General features: G+C 53.0%; 1 protein-coding gene across 1 annotated transcript; it reads left to right on the forward strand.

Annotated features, from left to right (window-relative positions):
• Window positions 1-4,682: 4,682 nt before the first annotated feature.
• ZIC2 (Zic family member 2) lies at window positions 4,683-9,718 on the forward strand. The gene is made up of 3 exons (XM_007960775.3): window positions 4,683-6,097; window positions 7,899-8,062; window positions 8,275-9,718. The coding sequence occupies exons 1-3, from the start codon at window positions 5,023-5,025 to the stop codon at window positions 8,626-8,628; spliced, it is 1,593 nt and encodes a 530-aa protein (XP_007958966.1). The 5' UTR covers window positions 4,683-5,022; the 3' UTR covers window positions 8,629-9,718.
• The last annotated feature ends 8,692 nt before the right edge of the window (window positions 9,719-18,410 follow it).

Raw genomic sequence — 18,410 nt, forward strand, 5'->3', positions numbered from 1 at the left:
TAGCTTCTATTTTTTCTGAGTCTCTTTTGACAAATACACAAATATTTGCACCCCTATCACTAAACTGCTGGTGAGCACATATTTTATATGGAGACTTTTTATAAGCCCAGTTACAGGACAGTAAATTTTAACTGTAGGAAGAAAAGACATTCTTTTAGCAAACTAGAGAGGGCCTTATCCTATCACAACCTCATTCAGCACCCCCACTTCTTAAAAATGGTATTTAAAAGTTACAACATTGGCTGAGATTTTCACAATTTCCCCTTCTTTTACATTACACTTCTCTAAAGTACTAACAAAGAACTTTTGTTCTAGGTGGGTTTTATAGAAGGGGCTCCCGCACCACACATGTGGTCCTTCATGGGTCAGGGGTCACCCAGCCCAGGAGTGGCTGAGAAGGCGGAATCAAAGGTGCCCTGCAACTTAATATCCTGTTGATGATCTTGTTGAATTTATGAGTCTGTGATACAGATGATGGTGCTGGAATCCTGTGAAATCCCCCCTTTTTTTGTCACTTGTTTCTCTCATTTATTCTCTCAACTCTTTCCCACTACCTCCATTTCCACCTTCTTCCTTAAGAGGAAAATTAAAAGTTTGAGTGGTGTGGCAACCGAGAGCTTCTGCTTTTCAATGTAAAGGTCAATTTTGTTTGCCTGTTCTTTGGCTTCTCCTGTCCAGCAATGTATACCTATGTGTGTGTGTGAGGGTATAGTGTGTGCATACACGCTATATTTATGCATAGGTACACAAAACACATCCCATACCACAAAAGAACTCAGTCAACACTGTTCACAGATGCCCACAAACGGCAACGAGGTGCTTTGGTTGATGGGCGCTCGGGTGTCTGGCTTTTGAAGACAACCCCAATTCTCCATCGCGCTGCCATTCCCTCTACTTGCAGAGAAATGAACACCGGCCCGCGCAGCCTGGAGCGGGATCCGCTCAAGCCCCGGCCTGCGGCCCAGCCGCGCGCAGCCTCCCCAAGATTTCGGAAGCATAGTTTTGGAAAACTTACAAAGAGGGGACATGTTTGCCGGATGGAGACAGTTGTGGGTCCTGCGGGCCTGATACTGCCACAGACGGGCCCTTCCAGAAACCTGTTGAAAAACTGAATTCACTCACAATGTGCCGCTTGGCCGCTTTTTTCCTTCAGCCAAGGAACCCGAGTCTACTTTTGAGGCAGTAACTCTGAAAGCCTTTGCATGCTTTCTTTTCCCCCCCTTGCTCTCTCTCGCTCTCTCTTCACTTTCCTTCCTTAAATAAAAAAAAAAAAAAAAAAAAAAAAAGTGTCATGAAGTAAAGGGGTTTTGCGGTTTGTAGAGAAATAAAGCACTTCTGAGAAGGGACGGCGACGTGACTTTGAACTTGGCTCAGCTCTTCTGTGCCCTGCAGAGAGAGGAGAACTGGAGCCGGGAAAGAATAGCCAGGAGGGCCCAACCCGCAGGGTCTCCGGCGGGAATTAAGGCGTCCGCCCCACCGCCCGGCCGCGCGCGGTCCCCGGAATGCGGCGCGAGCGAGCACCCAGCAGCGCGATCCCCAAACGCGGGAGCAGCAAAGGCGAAATCAAAGCGAAAGAGAGAATGGGTCAAAGAGGAGAGGGAGGGAGGACTGGGGAGGGGGTAAGACAGTGGGAAAGGAGGAAGACTTGGAAGTCTGATGGCCTGAAAGAAGGAAGGGAAGTGAGGTCTCTGCATGTGCAGGTTTGCTATTCTCACAACCAATCTCCAAGAAAACATTTTCCTTCCAAATACTCTCCTCTCGCGCTCGCCTCCCATCTCCATAAAAATTGATGAATAAAGCAAACAAGTGTGCAATAAAAAATTGCACTAGCATTTTTTAATGGATTCAACGTAGCAGGGCAGCCTTTCCGCCAGAGATGTTCTCTTTTCTCTCTGCCTCCCTGTCTCAGGTCCCTTTAGGTCTAGGGGGCCAGTTTGGCTAGTGCCCTCCGCCCCCTTTTATGCACAGAGAGGGGTGTGGAAATGGGAACATTTCCTCCTTTCAGGGAAGGTGAGAATCTCCACCTTCCAGGCAAACTGCCTTGCTTTCAGACAGGATGCCACAGCCTCCCTCATTCTTGCACCCCCACCCCCACCCCCATGACAGGGAAGAGTGGGACGGAGGAAGGGCACAGGGCCTCTTACGCAAGGGGCTGCGGCCAGCGCCAACCTGCAGAGACTCGCTTAAGCCGGGAGAGGCTGCCTGAGCCGGCACAAGACAGCCCGGGTTCTGCCAGCCATAGTGAGCTAGAGGATCCTTCCCGCGTTTTTGTTGATTTCATTTCAGAACATAATTCTGAAAACTAATTATTTTCTCTTCGTTTAATTTTATTTCAACTCCTAGAGACTTACAAATAAAAGCAGTTCTCCAGGCCAAGCAGGCGAACACGCCCGAGGCGCTGGCCTCAGGCCGTCCCTTCACACCTCTGCAGCCTCTGGACCCTCCTTTCCCTCTCTGGTTACCTCGGGAGCGCGAGATTTGGGCGGCGGGACAGGAAATGTCCGCAGCGTTCAGCCTGGGGCCGCGGCGCTGGCCAGCGCGGCGCAGGGAGCAGCCTCGCCGCCGGGCCACCGCCCGGGTGGCACTCCCCGCTCCTGCAGAAGGAGTGGATATATATGCTTTCTAGAAGGTTTAAGCCCTGCCGAGTCTGACGGCTTCTTCTCCCGAGACCCTGAGCCTGACTCGCAGCCAAACTCCGGCCTGAACCTCGCTTGGTCTCGGGCGTTCCCACACTTCCCAGCCCAAGGATGCGCGGCCCGGCTTCTGGGCATTTACCCTGAGGGTGACACTGTCTTTAAACGACTTCCAAACAACCCCCTTCCACGCGGGGGCCGCTGCCCAGTGTTTACTGCTGTAATCGGAGCAGGACGCAAGCGGCGGGGGGGAGCTCAGCGCGCTGAGGGGCGGACGGGGACGCCGCAGGGGGCGGGGAAGGCGGTGTCTGGGTGGGCGTCCGGAGGGTGGGAAGATGGGGCATGCCTGGCTTTCTCTGTGCCCACTGTCCGGCACCTGTGGTTTCAATGCCACAGAGCAAGTTAGCAAAGGCGGGGTGAGAGTAGGGAGCGTGCCAAGCGGGCAGCAGACCGGCCCCCTGCCGCTCCTTGTGGCGCGCTCCCGGCGGGGCCCCGGGCCTGAAATGTCCCCGCGCGCAGAGCCTCCTGCTGGGCGACCCAGCTGTTAGCCACATCTCGAGCGGCCAGGAGTGCTCGGGCCAGGCGTCCCCGGGGTTTTCGGTGTCCGCTGGGAGCTGCTCGGATCCCGGGGGAGTAGGTGGCCTACGCAGAAAGACTGGAGTGCTGGACTGCGTCCCATTACTGACCCAGCTGAGGGCGCCTCGACCCAGCTGAGGGCGCCTCGACCCCGCGGCCCGGGCCCGCGTCCGAGCCACGCTGGACGCCCGGCTCCCGGGAGCGCCGCGGTCGGCCGGGACTAGAAGCCGCGGCGCCGAGCTCTCGGGAGAAGCGCTGCAGGATGTCAGGCCGGGCCCGCGGGCACGTTCGGCGGCTGCCCGAGCCGGGAGCAGCTCAGGGAGCGCAGGGATCGAGGGGCGGGCCGGGCCGCGGGGCGGGGGCGCGGGATTGACTAGGCCGCGGCGGCCAATCGCGGCGCTGGGAGGGCGAGCGGGGCGGGAGCCGCCGTTAAAGGGGCGGTTTGACCGGGGGGCCCGGCCTCGAGCTGGAGGGAGGGAGGGAGGCCGGGGCGGGAGACTAGGGGGCGCGGGGGGAGGGGAGAGGAAAAGGAGGAGACAAAAAGTAAAAAATAAAAGGCTGCTGCTGCGGCGTTGGCGGCGCCCACCGAAATCAACAGAGGCGGTGGCGAACGCAGCCCACCGCAGCCAAGACCTGAGAGCCCGCCTGGGCCTCACATTCGCTCGGGCCGCGGACTGCGCTCGGTCCACGCGGCGCGGTCACTAGTTCCGGGCCCAGCGCCCAGGCCCGACCGGCCGGAGGGAAGAGGCGAGCGAGAGATCACTTTTTTATTGTTGTTATTGTTTTTCAGCCCAGCCTCCCCCTCCTCCCCTCCCCCTACTCGCCTTCTCCCCTCCCACATCCCCCTCCCCCCTACTCCCCCGCCTACTCCTCCGGCACAACTTAAAGAAAGGGGGAGCGGCGCGGCTGCTGCCTTCATCTGGGGAAATTCGTGGCCACTGCAAGTTTACTACGCGAGGCGCAGCCAATGCCAAGCGCCGAGGCCGAGGAGGGCTAAACACTGCGGCCGCAGCTCCGAACAATACCCGCCGCGCGCGGGGCGGCGCGAGCAGGGCCGCGGGGGAGGGAGCTGTCGCCGGAGCGCGCCACAGAGAGGACGCCTGGACTCCGCCTGCCGCCCCGGCGCCCCCGTCGCGGTCAGGTGGAACCGCTGGTGCGCTGGTCCCGGGTGCCAATCGCGGATCTCGCCTCGGTCCTCTCCTCGCCCGTCTGCCTGGAGTGCGCACGGCCGCCGCGCTTGGGCACCGTGGCCCCGCCGCGGTTGTGACTGCATTCTACCAGCGCTGCTCGGCGCGGCCGAGCTCCGGGTCCGCTGGCCGTGCGAGCGAGTGAGTGTGTGCGTGCGCGCGCGGGTGCGCGCAGGGGTGGGGGCCGCAGCGCGGCGCTCGCCCCCCGGTAGCCCCCCTCTCCTCTCGGCTCCCCACACCTCCCTCCGGCTCCCTCCTCCCGCCCGCCCTCCCCTGCCCTGCCCGCCCGCCCCCGCCGCAGCTCCTTTAATACACTTTGGTTCTCCTCCTGGCTTTGGACTCTTCTCCTCCTCCACCTCCTCCTCCTCCTCCCGCGCCTCCTCCGCCGCCGCCTCCTCCTCCTCTTCCTCTCCGCGCCTTCGCTCCGCGCCCGGCCGCCTGAGGCAGAGCCAGGCGGCGGCGGAGGCGGCGGGCGCAGGAGAGCGGCTCTCAGGGCTGAAGCGGCCGCCACCACTACCGCCTGCGCCTGGAGCCCGGTGGCCGCCGAACGCACCGCGCGGATCGGGAGCGGGAGTCGAGGCGGCGCGGAGGCACGGGGCTCGCCGGGGCGTGCGGGCGCGCTGGCCATGCTCCTGGACGCGGGTCCGCAGTTCCCGGCCATCGGGGTAGGCAGCTTCGCGCGCCACCATCACCACTCCGCCGCGGCGGCGGCGGCCGCGGCCGCCGAGATGCAGGACCGTGAACTGAGCCTGGCAGCGGCGCAGAACGGCTTCGTTGACTCGGCCGCCGCGCACATGGGAGCCTTCAAGCTCAATCCGGGCGCGCACGAGCTGTCCCCGGGCCAGAGCTCGGCGTTCACGTCGCAGGGCCCCGGCGCCTACCCCGGCTCCGCTGCGGCTGCCGCTGCGGCCGCAGCGCTCGGGCCCCACGCCGCGCACGTTGGTTCCTACTCTGGGCCGCCCTTCAACTCCACCCGGGACTTCCTGTTCCGCAGTCGCGGCTTCGGGGACTCGGCGCCGGGCGGCGGGCAGCACGGGCTGTTCGGGCCGGGCGCGGGCGGCCTGCACCACGCGCACTCGGACGCGCAGGGCCACCTCCTCTTCCCCGGCCTGCCAGAGCAGCACGGGCCGCACGGCTCGCAGAATGTGCTCAACGGGCAGATGCGCCTCGGGCTGCCGGGTGAGGTGTTCGGGCGCTCGGAGCAATACCGCCAGGTGGCCAGCCCGCGGACCGACCCCTACTCGGCGGCGCAACTCCACAACCAGTACGGCCCCATGAATATGAACATGGGTATGAACATGGCAGCAGCCGCGGCCCACCACCACCACCACCACCACCACCACCCCGGTGCCTTTTTCCGCTACATGCGGCAGCAGTGCATCAAGCAGGAGCTCATCTGCAAGTGGATCGACCCCGAGCAGCTGAGCAACCCCAAGAAGAGCTGCAACAAAACTTTCAGCACCATGCACGAGCTGGTGACCCATGTCTCCGTGGAGCACGTCGGCGGCCCGGAGCAGAGCAACCACGTCTGCTTCTGGGAGGAGTGTCCGCGCGAGGGCAAGCCCTTCAAGGCCAAATACAAACTGGTCAACCACATCCGCGTGCATACAGGGGAGAAACCCTTCCCCTGCCCCTTCCCGGGCTGCGGCAAGGTCTTCGCGCGCTCCGAGAACCTCAAGATTCACAAAAGGACCCACACAGGTAACCGCGGGCTGGGATAGGGACCAGGCGCGGAGGGGAGACACGCACAGCCTGAGAGACTGTGTGTGCCGACGCTGGGCACAGACCGCCAGCCGGGGACCTGAAATGGGAGGTGTTTTTGCGTATACGAGAGTACCAGCAGCTTGTTTCTGTTGGAGAATGACAGAATATTATTGGGCTGGGTTTTTCCATGTGCGGAAATCGAGTTTTAAATGATCAACGTCACATCAAATGTATGCTTGGGTCATGCAATTGCTTCGTTTACTCAGCCCCGGTTAATAATTTCCGTCCTAAGTGGAAAGCACAAAATAAAACTGCTCTCTAATTCGGTGCCCGGGAAGCGAGCCTAGAGAGGATTTTGCCAGCTTGTCTGAATGTGCTTTTCTGCTCGGAGTGTATGTCTGTTTGAGTGGTTTGTGTGTTTTCCCACTTCTTTTACTCGGGGTCCAAACGCCCTTCCCGGGACTGTTTCCCATTAAATGAGTCTGGTGTAAGCCGAAGCTGTAATGCATTTCTCATTTTAAAAGTGTTTTTAAAGCCCGTCTTGGGGTGGGTTGCGGGGCCTTTACTGTGGTTTCGCAGCAGTTTGTGAAATTCTCTAATGGGCACCAGAGAGTTTGCAATTCCCAACTTGGACCCAGGTCAGCTAGAGCCCCAGGTCAGCTAGAGCCCCAGGCAGCGCGGCCCCGCGGGGGGATCGCGTGAGAAGAGAGAGCCGCAAGAGAACGCGCCTCCTGCCTCATAGATTATTCATCTATGACCAGGTCTCAGCCAAAATCGTGCCAGACGATTTCCTAAAAGAAAGCCAAATGTTTTAGCAACTTCCCCCGTCAATATTTACTCCGAAGTGGGGATGCGCCAGCGGCCTATTGTTCTCTTCCGGGAAGGGAGGGAGCCGAGGTGCGAGACAAGCTTTTAACAAGGTTTAAAATTTGAGAAATTTATTTGCATGAAATGCTCGCTTTCGAGTTCTGTGTCTGAGCGGATGTCTTTAAGAAACAATTTAGGTGCTAATGGAATTTAACGTTAAACGGTCCCCTTTCCAAGTGGAACGACGTTTGAGTTCTCGCACCTCTAAATGACTCCAAGCATTTGGAATTCTGGCAACAGGATGCAGAGGCCGCCAGAAAATTAAACGGGGAGGTTTTGAAAGGCTTTGCTGACTCCCCCAACCCTCGCCCACCAGCTTGTGCCTCTCCGCAGTCACTAGATGCTGCCTTATCTCTAATATTTACCTTTTCTTCAACTTATTTTTTTAAAGACTGGAGGTGAGACTAGAATTATTAATTCAGTTTGCAGAATTTTGGATGAAAAATACTGGCTCAGTCACTCTCCACAGCCCGGCCCCCAAACAACACGTAGCAACTCCAAATGTAATTGCTTACTGGCCCTGGCGAGAAACCGACAGCAGCCCAGCAGCCTGTGTGATTTTGATAATGCCCCAAATATTTTGTCATAATAACAGCTTCTCTGTGGCGAGACCAACTTGTTAGAAGCTGCAAATCCAAGAAGCCCCGTAGAAAGGCAGGCAGGGCCAGGAGCTACCCCACATTCCTGAGAAATTTGAGGAGATGGGCGTCAGCCTGGAAGGAAGTAAAATATGAAATAAATGAGCAGGACTGTCGGGCGGGAAAGCGGTTAATTTGATCTTAGTTCTGCCGCAGAGGGGATTGGACTGGTTTAAGGGACCCAGCCCCCTCAGGCCCTTCTCCCTCGCCGTGGCCCAGCCCCCTCGCAGCCTGAATGGGGGCTCTGCAGGCTCTGGGTGTCTGCAGCCAGCGCCAATGTTTGCCGTCCACAGGGGAGAAGCCGTTTCAGTGTGAGTTCGAGGGCTGCGACCGGCGCTTCGCCAACAGCAGCGACAGGAAGAAGCACATGCACGTCCACACCTCCGATAAGCCCTATCTCTGCAAGATGTGCGACAAGTCCTACACGCACCCCAGCTCGCTGCGGAAGCACATGAAGGTACCACCGCGGCGGCCGGGAGGAGGGCGAGGCAGGCCGAGGTGCCGTGCAGCACCGGCCTGGACCACCTCAGCCGGCCTGGGAGGGTCCCCAGGGTCCAGGGAGGCTGAGGGGACATTTCTGGGGGTGCTATCCCCCAGGGGCCCGGCCCCACAGCAGCTGCACTCACACCCAGTCCCCTCTGGTCCCCCCTCCCGGCTTTTGTCTTGCAGGTCCATGAGTCCTCCCCACAGGGCTCTGAATCCTCCCCGGCCGCCAGCTCTGGCTATGAGTCGTCCACGCCCCCAGGGCTTGTGTCCCCCAGCGCCGAGCCCCAGAGCAGCTCCAACCTGTCTCCAGCGGCGGCTGCGGCAGCGGCGGCGGCTGCGGCGGCGGCGGCCGCGGTGTCCGCCGTGCACCGGGGCGGAGGCTCGGGCAGTGGCGGCGCAGGAGGCGGCTCGGGCGGCGGCAGTGGCGGGGGCGGCGGCGGGGCGGGCGGCGGGGGCGGCGGCAGCTCTGGCGGGGGCAGCGGGACAGCTGGGGGCCACAGCGGCCTCTCCTCCAACTTCAATGAATGGTACGTGTGACGGGTCGGGGTCTCTCTCCCTCTCCCTGTCCTCACCCCAGCGTAGCAAACCTCCCCGCTGCTAGCAGCGAGGGCACCTTGTGATCATATTGTTAAAATTATGAAACTGATTTTTATGATGATGAAAATTTTACCAGCAGAAGGATTTTTTAAAGTTTTTTTTTTTTTTTTAAATAATAATAATCTAGGCATGAAGAGCAAAAATACCCCTTCCGGAGTCTTTGAAGCTGAAAATATAAAACAAATAAAAAATAAAAAAATAAAAACCCACAAAAATGTTGAACCAAACCTCCCTGCTAATCTCCATGCCCACGTTCTTTCCCACCCTGTTCCCAGTCTTCTGACAAACTGTGTACATAGCGGATTCCTCCTTTCTCCTCCGAGGTGGTTTTAATGGCTTTTTGGTGTATAGAAGTTTGTCCATTTGTAAAACTCCGGACTGCGTTCCTCCCCGCCTTCCTCCCCTTTCCTTCCCCAAAGTGATGGGCTTTCTCTTTTCTCCTTTTTTAGTTTACCCGGTTTCTTTTTAAGTAATGTGGAAGAAAATGGTTTGTTTTGTATTGTGGTATTGAATATTGTGTTCCTTTTTATGAGGCAACCTGATTGTAAACTTCATGTAACTATAGACTGGAAAAAAACGAGCCGTGCCAAAGTCTCCCTTCTGTTTCTTCAGCACACTGACCCATAGCACACACATACACACCACCACCAACAACGCTTGTGAATGTATTTTTCTGTTAGCTGGGTTTACATGTGATGTTTTAGTGCTTTTGCAAGTTCAATTTGTTAGTTCCTGTATGAAAGATTGTGGGGGAAAAATAAACGTCGTGCCGTTAGCTTTTTCCGTAATAACACCCTTCCTTCTGTAAATACCCGTTACCATATTTATCCATTTGTAATTAAATTATGGTATTAACTTGCTACAGAGGAAACAATATTTATAAAGAATGTTTCTTAACTATAAATATGTACAATTGTGGGCATAAACTGTTTCAGATTTTTTATTTGAAGGTTTTAAGTGGTTTGATCATTTCTTGTGATGTTTTGAGAGTAATGCATACAGAAATATAATAAAACGTGTTGAAACTGCATGAACATACTATTTTTTCTAGCAAAGTTATTAAAGAAAATGGGGAAAGAGGCAGCTGAGGATTGACCTGGGTAGAGGCTGGCTGAGGCTGAGTGGGCGGGAGGCACATGCGTTCTGGGGAGGAAGGTATCTGCCTCTTTGGCAGAAGGTCTCAAAATTATTTTCTTCGTCCTTTGTTTAATAGCTGAGAGTGAATTAAATTTTTGGAAAGCCCCTATGAGGAATGGCGGCAGGAAGCTTCAGAGCTTCTAATGGCTCCATTATCTGAGGGAATGCCTTTCTTTCTTTCTTTCAGCTATTTGGGCTGGATTTAAGAGCACTAAACATTTCCTTATTCTTTGTTTTCCCCCCTTTCCTGCCCCCTTTCCTCTCCCTCCCTCTGAAAAGCTGAGGTACAGTTATTTTTAATTACACATTTAAAACTGAGCAGAGTACTTTCTTTTTGAACTTGGCCTAATGATTATAGTTTTAAGGGCCCGTTTGTACCAAAAGTTGCTTGAACATTTAAGCAGAGAAATCCTGCTGAAGCAAAGCAGCTGTGTGCCAAAAAGCAGGATGGTCAAGGGAAGGTGATAAATAGGCTACATTTTGATCTTCTTGGGGGAGGAGAATAGATAGGAAAGCAACAAACCGTTGGCCCCAAAAGGAAAGAGAACCTCTTGAAGAATTCAGTAAAAGTAAAATAGAATAAGATATCAAGACTACAATTGCCAGGTGGAAGTGAGATCTAGAGCCCCAGCCACCAGCTTTTCTCCCATGTTTACAGCCTTCATACCTCCCCCGCAAGAGCTGATCAGAGTTTTCAAACAAGATACTCTAAGAAAGAAGGCAAAAATAATTGTAATAACCAAAGGGTAGGGATAGGGAAGATTATTTTTAAATTTCTGAGCCATCACAATATCTCCCTCTCCCAGTAGCTCTAAGAGGTCTTGGGCGGTGCTGGACCTCCCCCCTCCAGCTACCCCAGCTCGGAAAAGACTTGGGTGGTGGCAGCGACACCTCCAGAGGATCACCCAGCACCACCGCAGAGACGCAGAGCGCGGGTGGCTGCGATAGCTACGGCTGCCCTGCTCTCCTTTTCCTCCAGCCCTGGAATGAGCCTCTGAAACTGGCCAGGCCTGAGGGGCACTTCGGGAGAGAGGGGCAGCCCTGACCTCCTGGAGGTCACACTACCTGTTCAATGGGGAGGAAAGGCGTCCAGCCTTAGGTGGGGGGGAGTGACCAGAGGGTGACAGAGGCTAGGCTCGCCTTCCCCAGCGGCCCTGCGAACTGCCCAAGCGCCAACTCCTGAAGCAACCAGATCCCTATTAAAATCAAATTTATAACCCCTAATAATATTAGGCGAAATTATTAAAATAATTGGCATATGTTACTGATCCTTGGGAGAGTTCATTGAACACATTATAAGCTGTGAGGAAAATCGTTTAGGGTTTTCCAAAGCCCCCCCACCCGCAAGGGGGGAACGAAGGAGTCAAATGAAATATTTGTCATAACTTGTGCAAGAACAAAAAGGCCTACTGGAAATGTTTCAACTTTTTAAATTTTTTTTTTTTTTTTTTTTTTTTTTTTTTGGTGGAAATTGGTTTTGAGAGAAGTCCCAAATCTAACGAGAAGGACAAGATGGGGGTGGGGGTGGGGAAGGCAACTTTACCATGGGGCTTGGGGCTTTTCTTCCCATCTGGGGAAAAAGGAAAACGGCCAGAAGAGGTGGCCAATCTCACAGTCTTGAGTTGGTTCGATGGCTGTCCTCATCTGAAAGTCGGAGAGCCACCCGAGGCCCCTTCAGGTCCGGGGGCGCTGATCCTAGTTTTCAGCAGGAAAATAAAATACGAAGGAGGAAGATCACAGCCTGGGAGTGGTCTGCGAGTCCACCCTAGGATGTACGGAGCGGGCGGGTGCCGTTTTCCCTCAAAAGGGCTCCCAGTTCCTGGTCCCTCGCTTCCCAAGGTTTTGTCCAAACAAGTCACGGACCCGACAAGGTGGTCCAGTCTTTCTGCCTTTGGCCTTTCTCTTCTGCCCTTGGAATCCGAAGGACTGAATGAGGGGACGGGAGATGGCAATAGTGTAGAAGTGTCAAGATGTGAAAATTGCTCAACTGAGAACGCTCGCGGGGGCTCGCGGCCCAACAGCCTGCACCGCACTCAGGCTCCTGGGCTTGGGCCTAGGGGTAGGGGTGGGGGTGGGGGAGGACGCCTGTCCCCCCCACCCCCACCCCCATCCCTACCCTGCTGTCTAAACGGACCTAAATGCTAACCTGCTGTTGCCTCGACTCCAGAGACACGAAACTGAAGCCAGCCCTCGCCCCTCTCCGGGACCCTGCGCTGCGCTGCGGGTCGCTGCCCGCAGGGAGGCCCAACTTGCAGCGGCCTGAGCTCGGTGTCTGCTCGCCGTCGCGGTCAACTTGAACTTCAGTGAGCCTAGACCGGCTTCCTTCGCGCTCCGCTCCATCCACCACCTAAGAACTTCCCTCAGCGCCAGCGTCGCTTTATCTGGAGGCAGCTGGAACCCCCTCGGGAGGCCCGTCATTATTATTATTAATTATCGTGATCCTCACTGCATTATTAATGCCCACGATGATAACTGGCATCGGTATCAGCTTTCCCCTGTTCAGTGATATCCCATGAACTTCGGGGCGGGGAGGAAGTGACTCCAGGATCAGAGGCCGCGTCGGTTCTCCTCGGGGCATGGGCAAGGGGAGGCTGCTGCTGGGGCCAAGCCACGGCTGGACGCGAGGGAAGAAACTCGTCCCAGGCCCCGCACGCCTATCCCAAGCTGTCCCGGTGCTCTTCCCTAGGCCGGCACCTTCGTTCTTCCTCTTCCCCACCCCCTAGCCCCTTTGTCTCTTTTTCAGACGGATGTTTTCAGTCTCAAGTGGTTTTATTTTCCGCACAAAACCCTGAGATCAAGGGCAGATCACAGACTGTACCGGAGGCTCGGGTTTCCCTGGACTCTGTGCTGTTCTGCATCCCAGGGTTGGCTAGGAAGGAAAGGCCTGGGCCGGCGAGGTGATGGGTCTCCTGCCCAGGTCGCCAGGACTGGGGGAGGTGTGTCCTGGTAGGTCCCTGGTGAGCTCACCCGTGGCATCGGGGACCCGCGGGAACCCACCGAGCGCCCACTAGGGACTCGGGTCCTACCCTCCCCCACACTACTCCACCGAAATTATCGGAAGGGCACGCTAGGCCTGCTTCCAAGGGCTGAGTGATAAAGGCCTCAAAATCACGCACCATCAAGACTTGGTTGAACCTTTGGCTAGGTTTTTGTTTTGTTTTGTTTTGTTTTGTTTTTACTTTAGCAGACACGTGTCCCGGAAAGAGGTCCTCAGAACCCAAAGCAAAGGTTCAATAATGATTTGTGGATTGACTGATTATAGTCTGATATCGCTCTGGTTCCACAGAAATTCGGAGCTCCTTGGCCCACTGTTACCCTCAGCAGACCGAAATGAACGGTTTCTATTTTTCACTGGCAGCTCAGAAGTGGATCAGAAGAAGTTCCCCTCCACTTCCCCCATCCGGACTCCAGATCGTTGCTGGGTTTTTATTTTCGGGGAGAAAAAACACTAGGTCCTTCCAGACTGGATCAGATGGTAGGGCAAACACTCTCAGGCTAGTCCGGCTGGGTGCCCGAGCACGAAAAGGCCTCTGTGGCCGTTTGAACCGGGTGTTGCAAATGAAACTTCTGTAAGCCATAACCAGGGCAGTCCGAGGGTATGAGTTCACGGTCAAGGCTGTGGGCTACTAGGTCCAGCGAGTCCAGGCCCCGCCCCGCCCCCGAATTGCCGCAGCCAAGATCCTCTGCAGGGAATTCGAGACCAGGGTCCTCCCACTCCTGCCCCGCCCCGACAGTCCGAGAATTCTCGGTGCTGGGGCCACCTCGTCGCCCTCCCACGTTTCTCTTTTGTTCCCAGGGGCCGACGAGCTTTGGAAGAGGTGACACCTCGCCTCGCCTTCTCGTGCTCTAGGCCCTGCCCTCGTCCGGCATCCCTCCTGCCCCACGAAGCGAGATGATGCTCTGCGCAGTTGCCAGGCAGAGAGTGTGTGGGGAGGTCCCCTGCCTTTGCGCACGCACACACACACAGACACACACACACACCCAACACACTCACTCACACCATATGCTCACACATCCTCACCTCCTTCGGCTTCCCCACCTCCCAGCCACGGGCTCGCGGGAGTGGGAAGGACCTGAGGCCGCAGAAATGTGGGTGAGCATGGGCAGCAGGAGGTGCTCCCCGCACCCCTTCCTCCCATTCCTACCTCCCCCAGCCCTTTCTAGAGCCGCTTGGAGGGGACCCGTCCTGCCTTGCGCTCTCAACCTAATTCGGCCTGGGAGGGTCCTCCACCAGGGCGTCACTCCCCAGGCCCGCACTCGTGCCACTGACGTGGGACTGGGCTAAGCAGGGCTTCCTGGAGTTGGGTCTCCCAAGCCCACTCCCAGGGGCTGCGAGAGGCCATGCTTCCTCGCCTGCCGGCGCGCCCTCCAGCCCTCGGGCGTAGGAGGGGGGGCGCCCCCTCACCTCCCAGGAAATCTGGAGTGAGGGAAGAGCTGCCTGGCCCCCGCGTCCCCCGAATCTGGCCTCAACCTCTCCCTTTCCCAAACTCCCGGGGCCAGGTTTACCTCTGCCCTAGAGGCCAAGCCGGTGGCCCTGGGGAGCAGAAGGGAGCTCAGAGCTGCTAGAGAAGGTGGGGGGTAGAAATAATAATAACGTTAATAATGTCAGAGATAATCATCGCAGTTAATGCTCAGCCACTGGGCTGCTCCGCGGAGGCCGGCGGAGACCTGCAGAGGCTACTGACTGGCAGAACTGGAGGTGGGAGTGTGGTTCCCTTTTCACGGGGGTTCCTACGTTGCCGTTCCCCCGACCCCAACAGGCAAAGCCCCCTAAACTTAGGGTCTGGAACCAGGCCGAGCCAGCGAGGGCCTGCCAGAAGCTGCGCTGGAGCCTCTTGCTGCAGCCAGAGCTGGTTCTTGTTCCTTTCTCTCTCTTGGCCCACTGGGCCCACAGTGGTTAGGTGGCCGACTGTGGTTTCCCGAAACTCTTTGGTGTCGGCTGGGTCTGCCTGCCCCTGGCCCCGTCCCCATCCTCAGTCCTGTCCCCCAGCCTCCGTCCGCCCGCCCGTGAATGGTGGATTTAATGAGCGCTTGTGTGGCGTTGGCCGGCGGTTCTGAAGATGCGCTGACCTGGAGGGAGGGCGCGAAAGGTCAGGCGCACGCCGAGCCCAACTTGGGCTCCTCCCAGGCCCACGCTGCTCCGATATTGATCCTGGGAGAAAGATAAACAGAAAAGCTGGACATTCAGTCATGAATACTAATGAGCCAGGGTAGGGGTTTTAATTACTGTGGACTTCCTTTCTCCAGTTAATCCTTATTGCAAACTTCGCTGGAGTCAGCTTTCTCGAGCCTCCCTCCTCCTTATATTTTCCTGTGAAATACCCAGGCGAAAGAGACCCGTGACAACCTGACTCTCTCCTCTTCGAGAGGCCCGTGTGAGCTCGAGAGCCCACAGCCCGTGTTTCCAGTGTGGCTCTGTTTACTAATTATGGAAATATAGGGATCCTATAAAATAAATTGTTTCAATGTGGCTTTGGTGAGTCTGCTTCTTGACTTCTTCACCCTTATTGTTTCAAAGACTTCTTGTGTCTTTGGCCTTTAAACTTCCTCTTGACAATTGCACCTTTTCTCCCGCCACGGAGCTCGTTTCGGCTCCAAACGGTGCGTTCTGTCCCCAAACGTTCACGTTTCTCAAGTCTTCAGGACTTGGCACTGGCTTTGCCAACCGCAGTGCCTAAGTATTTCAACCTAGCAGTGAATTCTTAGGCAAGCTAATTTACCACGTTACATAAATTTTGTGGTTTCTTTGGTACCTATAAGCAACACTGTAATATGAGACAGGAATCTAAAAGAATTGTCAGAAAAATTTCTGCCTCCATTCTTGATATGTATTTGATAACTTAGGTATAATCACTTTTATTAAAATAAAGCCATTCTTGAGCTTTTTCTTGAAACTGCATTAAGTCGACTGTAAATTCTATAAAGCAGTTTCGGCTGTGTGATCAGGAGAGAAATACATAAGCCCATTTTTGTGACAGACTACGTAGAAATGTGCTGAAACCCAAGCCAGAAAAAAAAAAAAAAATCAGTTGTGCTAGAGTAATTTCCAATATTATTCTGATCCTTAAAGTTTTGAACAAAATAAGCCTGTATTTCACTTCATTGCCAATAGATCCCAGCATTGAAGTCTCCTGAGGATTCTGTTTCACTTACACTTTTCAGTCCAAACTTTTTTTTTTCTTTGCACAATGATTTATTATGTAGGTAATTTTAGGGGATACAGTTTACAGCTTGAATTATTAGACTGAACACCTCTGGCTGACACCACGACGCCTTTTTTTTTCTGCCTACAGCTGTGAGTCACAACCCCATTTTCATACCCAACCGCTGCACATTCCTTCACAATGTATACTTCCTTCTTGCAAAGATCAAACATGCTTTGGTCAAAGTGTTTATTTTAAAATACAGGAAAATTAAAACTAAACACAGCTCTACTGAAAAATCCCCAAATGTATCATATTTTCCTCCTCCTGTGCCCACAAAAAAAGTAACAAATTGCACCACCACTTTCTGGAATAAAAATTTGAATTGAAGGAGAACACACAGGCATATACAGACATAGTGTTCATTTTAGTATCGAAACACACCAGAAAACCTCCCACTTCCATTCACATTTGGATTCCTGTTTGGATGTCTTGTTTTTACTATAAAAATATCACAAACGAAGCAACAATAACAATGTATCATTAAAAAGATGCTGACAGATACCTATTTTATTCACCAACCTACACACTCCTCATTCCTACTTCATTTTTCCCCTTTTAGTGTTTTTCTTGTAATTATACCTTTCAGATTGTAGCTTTCAGGAGAGAAGCATATCTTGAAATATTTTCTAAATAGAAAACAAAAGGTCTCAGTAACTCAGAAATAAGTTAATAATTCCTAAGCATCTTTGTAGGTCTTCGGCATGTGTGTGTGTGTTTTCTTTTTCCTTTCAAATTAAGGTGAAAAATTATAAGGGAGAATCACTCCATCTCAGCACCTAAATCCTGTAAAGTGGACTTTAACTGCGATTTTGGTGGACAAGCTGGCCTTCCGCAGCACACTGTCTAACTGCCTATTTCAGCTTCTCGCTGCTCCCACTTGAAAGAGACATAGACCTCAGCCACCTCCTCTCTGATGCGATTTACTCAGCTTCTCCAATCACACAGTTCTTTAACAGGGCAGAAATTGTTGGGCTGTTTTTAATCAAGTTTGGAAGCTGAATCTCTTCCCCCTGATGACTGTGCCCAGGGGTGGATCCGGCTGAATGTCTGGCGCTGCGGGCAGCAGGCTCGGCCACCCGTTTTTCAGACACAACACCAGAGAATGGCACTGAAATAATGGTGTGTAGCAGAAATGTTTAAAAACATTAACCTCTCTTATTTTCCATACTTGTGAATTAAAAGGCAAAAGAAGCTGAAAGGAAATCTGAAGTGACATTCATTTGCCTACTGAAGGCCGACCAAGAAACTGTAAAGATGCTTGGTGCTTTGAAAATGTAGTCTGTAAAATCTTTCAAGTTGGATGCTGCTTAAATCAATGGCAGTAAAAATATTTTTATTATTTGATTGGTTAAAACGCTTTTAGATATTAGTGATGATAAATTAACAGATCAGAAGTTTCTTTCTAGGAACAATTTGGGAGGGATACAAAAAGTAATCTAGTAATCTAATAATAGTCTTCTTCCTATTGTTTAAAGGGAGACAAATTATAGTACATACTATGTGGACTTTTTTAAACTTTGGATAAATAAAAATATTTCGCTTTCATAGACTATTGAAAATTCTTTGCGAAAGTGGAGTATCAAGGATTTTCAAGACCAAGAACAAAACAAAGAATCAGATTACAGTCTTCCTCTAAAATACACTTCTTCCTTTGCTGGGTTTTCAAATGATATCTTTGGTGATTCTTTGTTTATTTGAACAATCTCTTGAAATTAAAATGCATTGAATATTTCTTTCTAGATAGTTCAACTGCAGACACACAAATATTTCTAAAAGTTCTAAATGTAAATCAAAGACTTTATAAAGCTTCAGCAACAACATTTCATATCATGGTAAAACCAATTTTATTGTGACATTCCTCTCATATTTGGTAGATTATCAGACACATCAAAAATTCTCACCTTGAAAATGCACTCTTCCAAAAATCTTATACATTCGAGAAACTCATTTTTATAATCTGTAATTTGTGGTTTATTATCTCATTTCTGTTCTTTAAATCCAAGTGAATTAATTTAAAAAGTAAATTTGGACTAGAGGGGAGACATTAGTGAAAAGTCTTAAGTATTAATCAAATTCTTTTCAACTACCTCCAGTATGCACACACATCATTTACACACACCCTTGTTGAGAAGAAAAAAAAAAGTTTCAGCTGAAGAGAACAGTCATATCAGCCATTTGGCTTCAAATGTCTTACACAAAAGTTTAAAATAGCTATTTTGTAATATGGCAAAACTATCGTTTAATGTTTCAGGGTAACATTTTTCTAAATCTTCATGTGACAATTTACTTATTCAAAATGTAACAAATGATTGACTTTATTGGGCAAAATATTGCTCTACCTATTTGTTAAAGTAGATATCTCACATACGGTGCCATTGT

Source organism: Chlorocebus sabaeus, chromosome 3 (assembly GCF_047675955.1).
Source record: "Chlorocebus sabaeus isolate Y175 chromosome 3, mChlSab1.0.hap1, whole genome shotgun sequence".
NCBI lineage: Eukaryota > Metazoa > Chordata > Mammalia > Primates > Cercopithecidae > Chlorocebus > Chlorocebus sabaeus.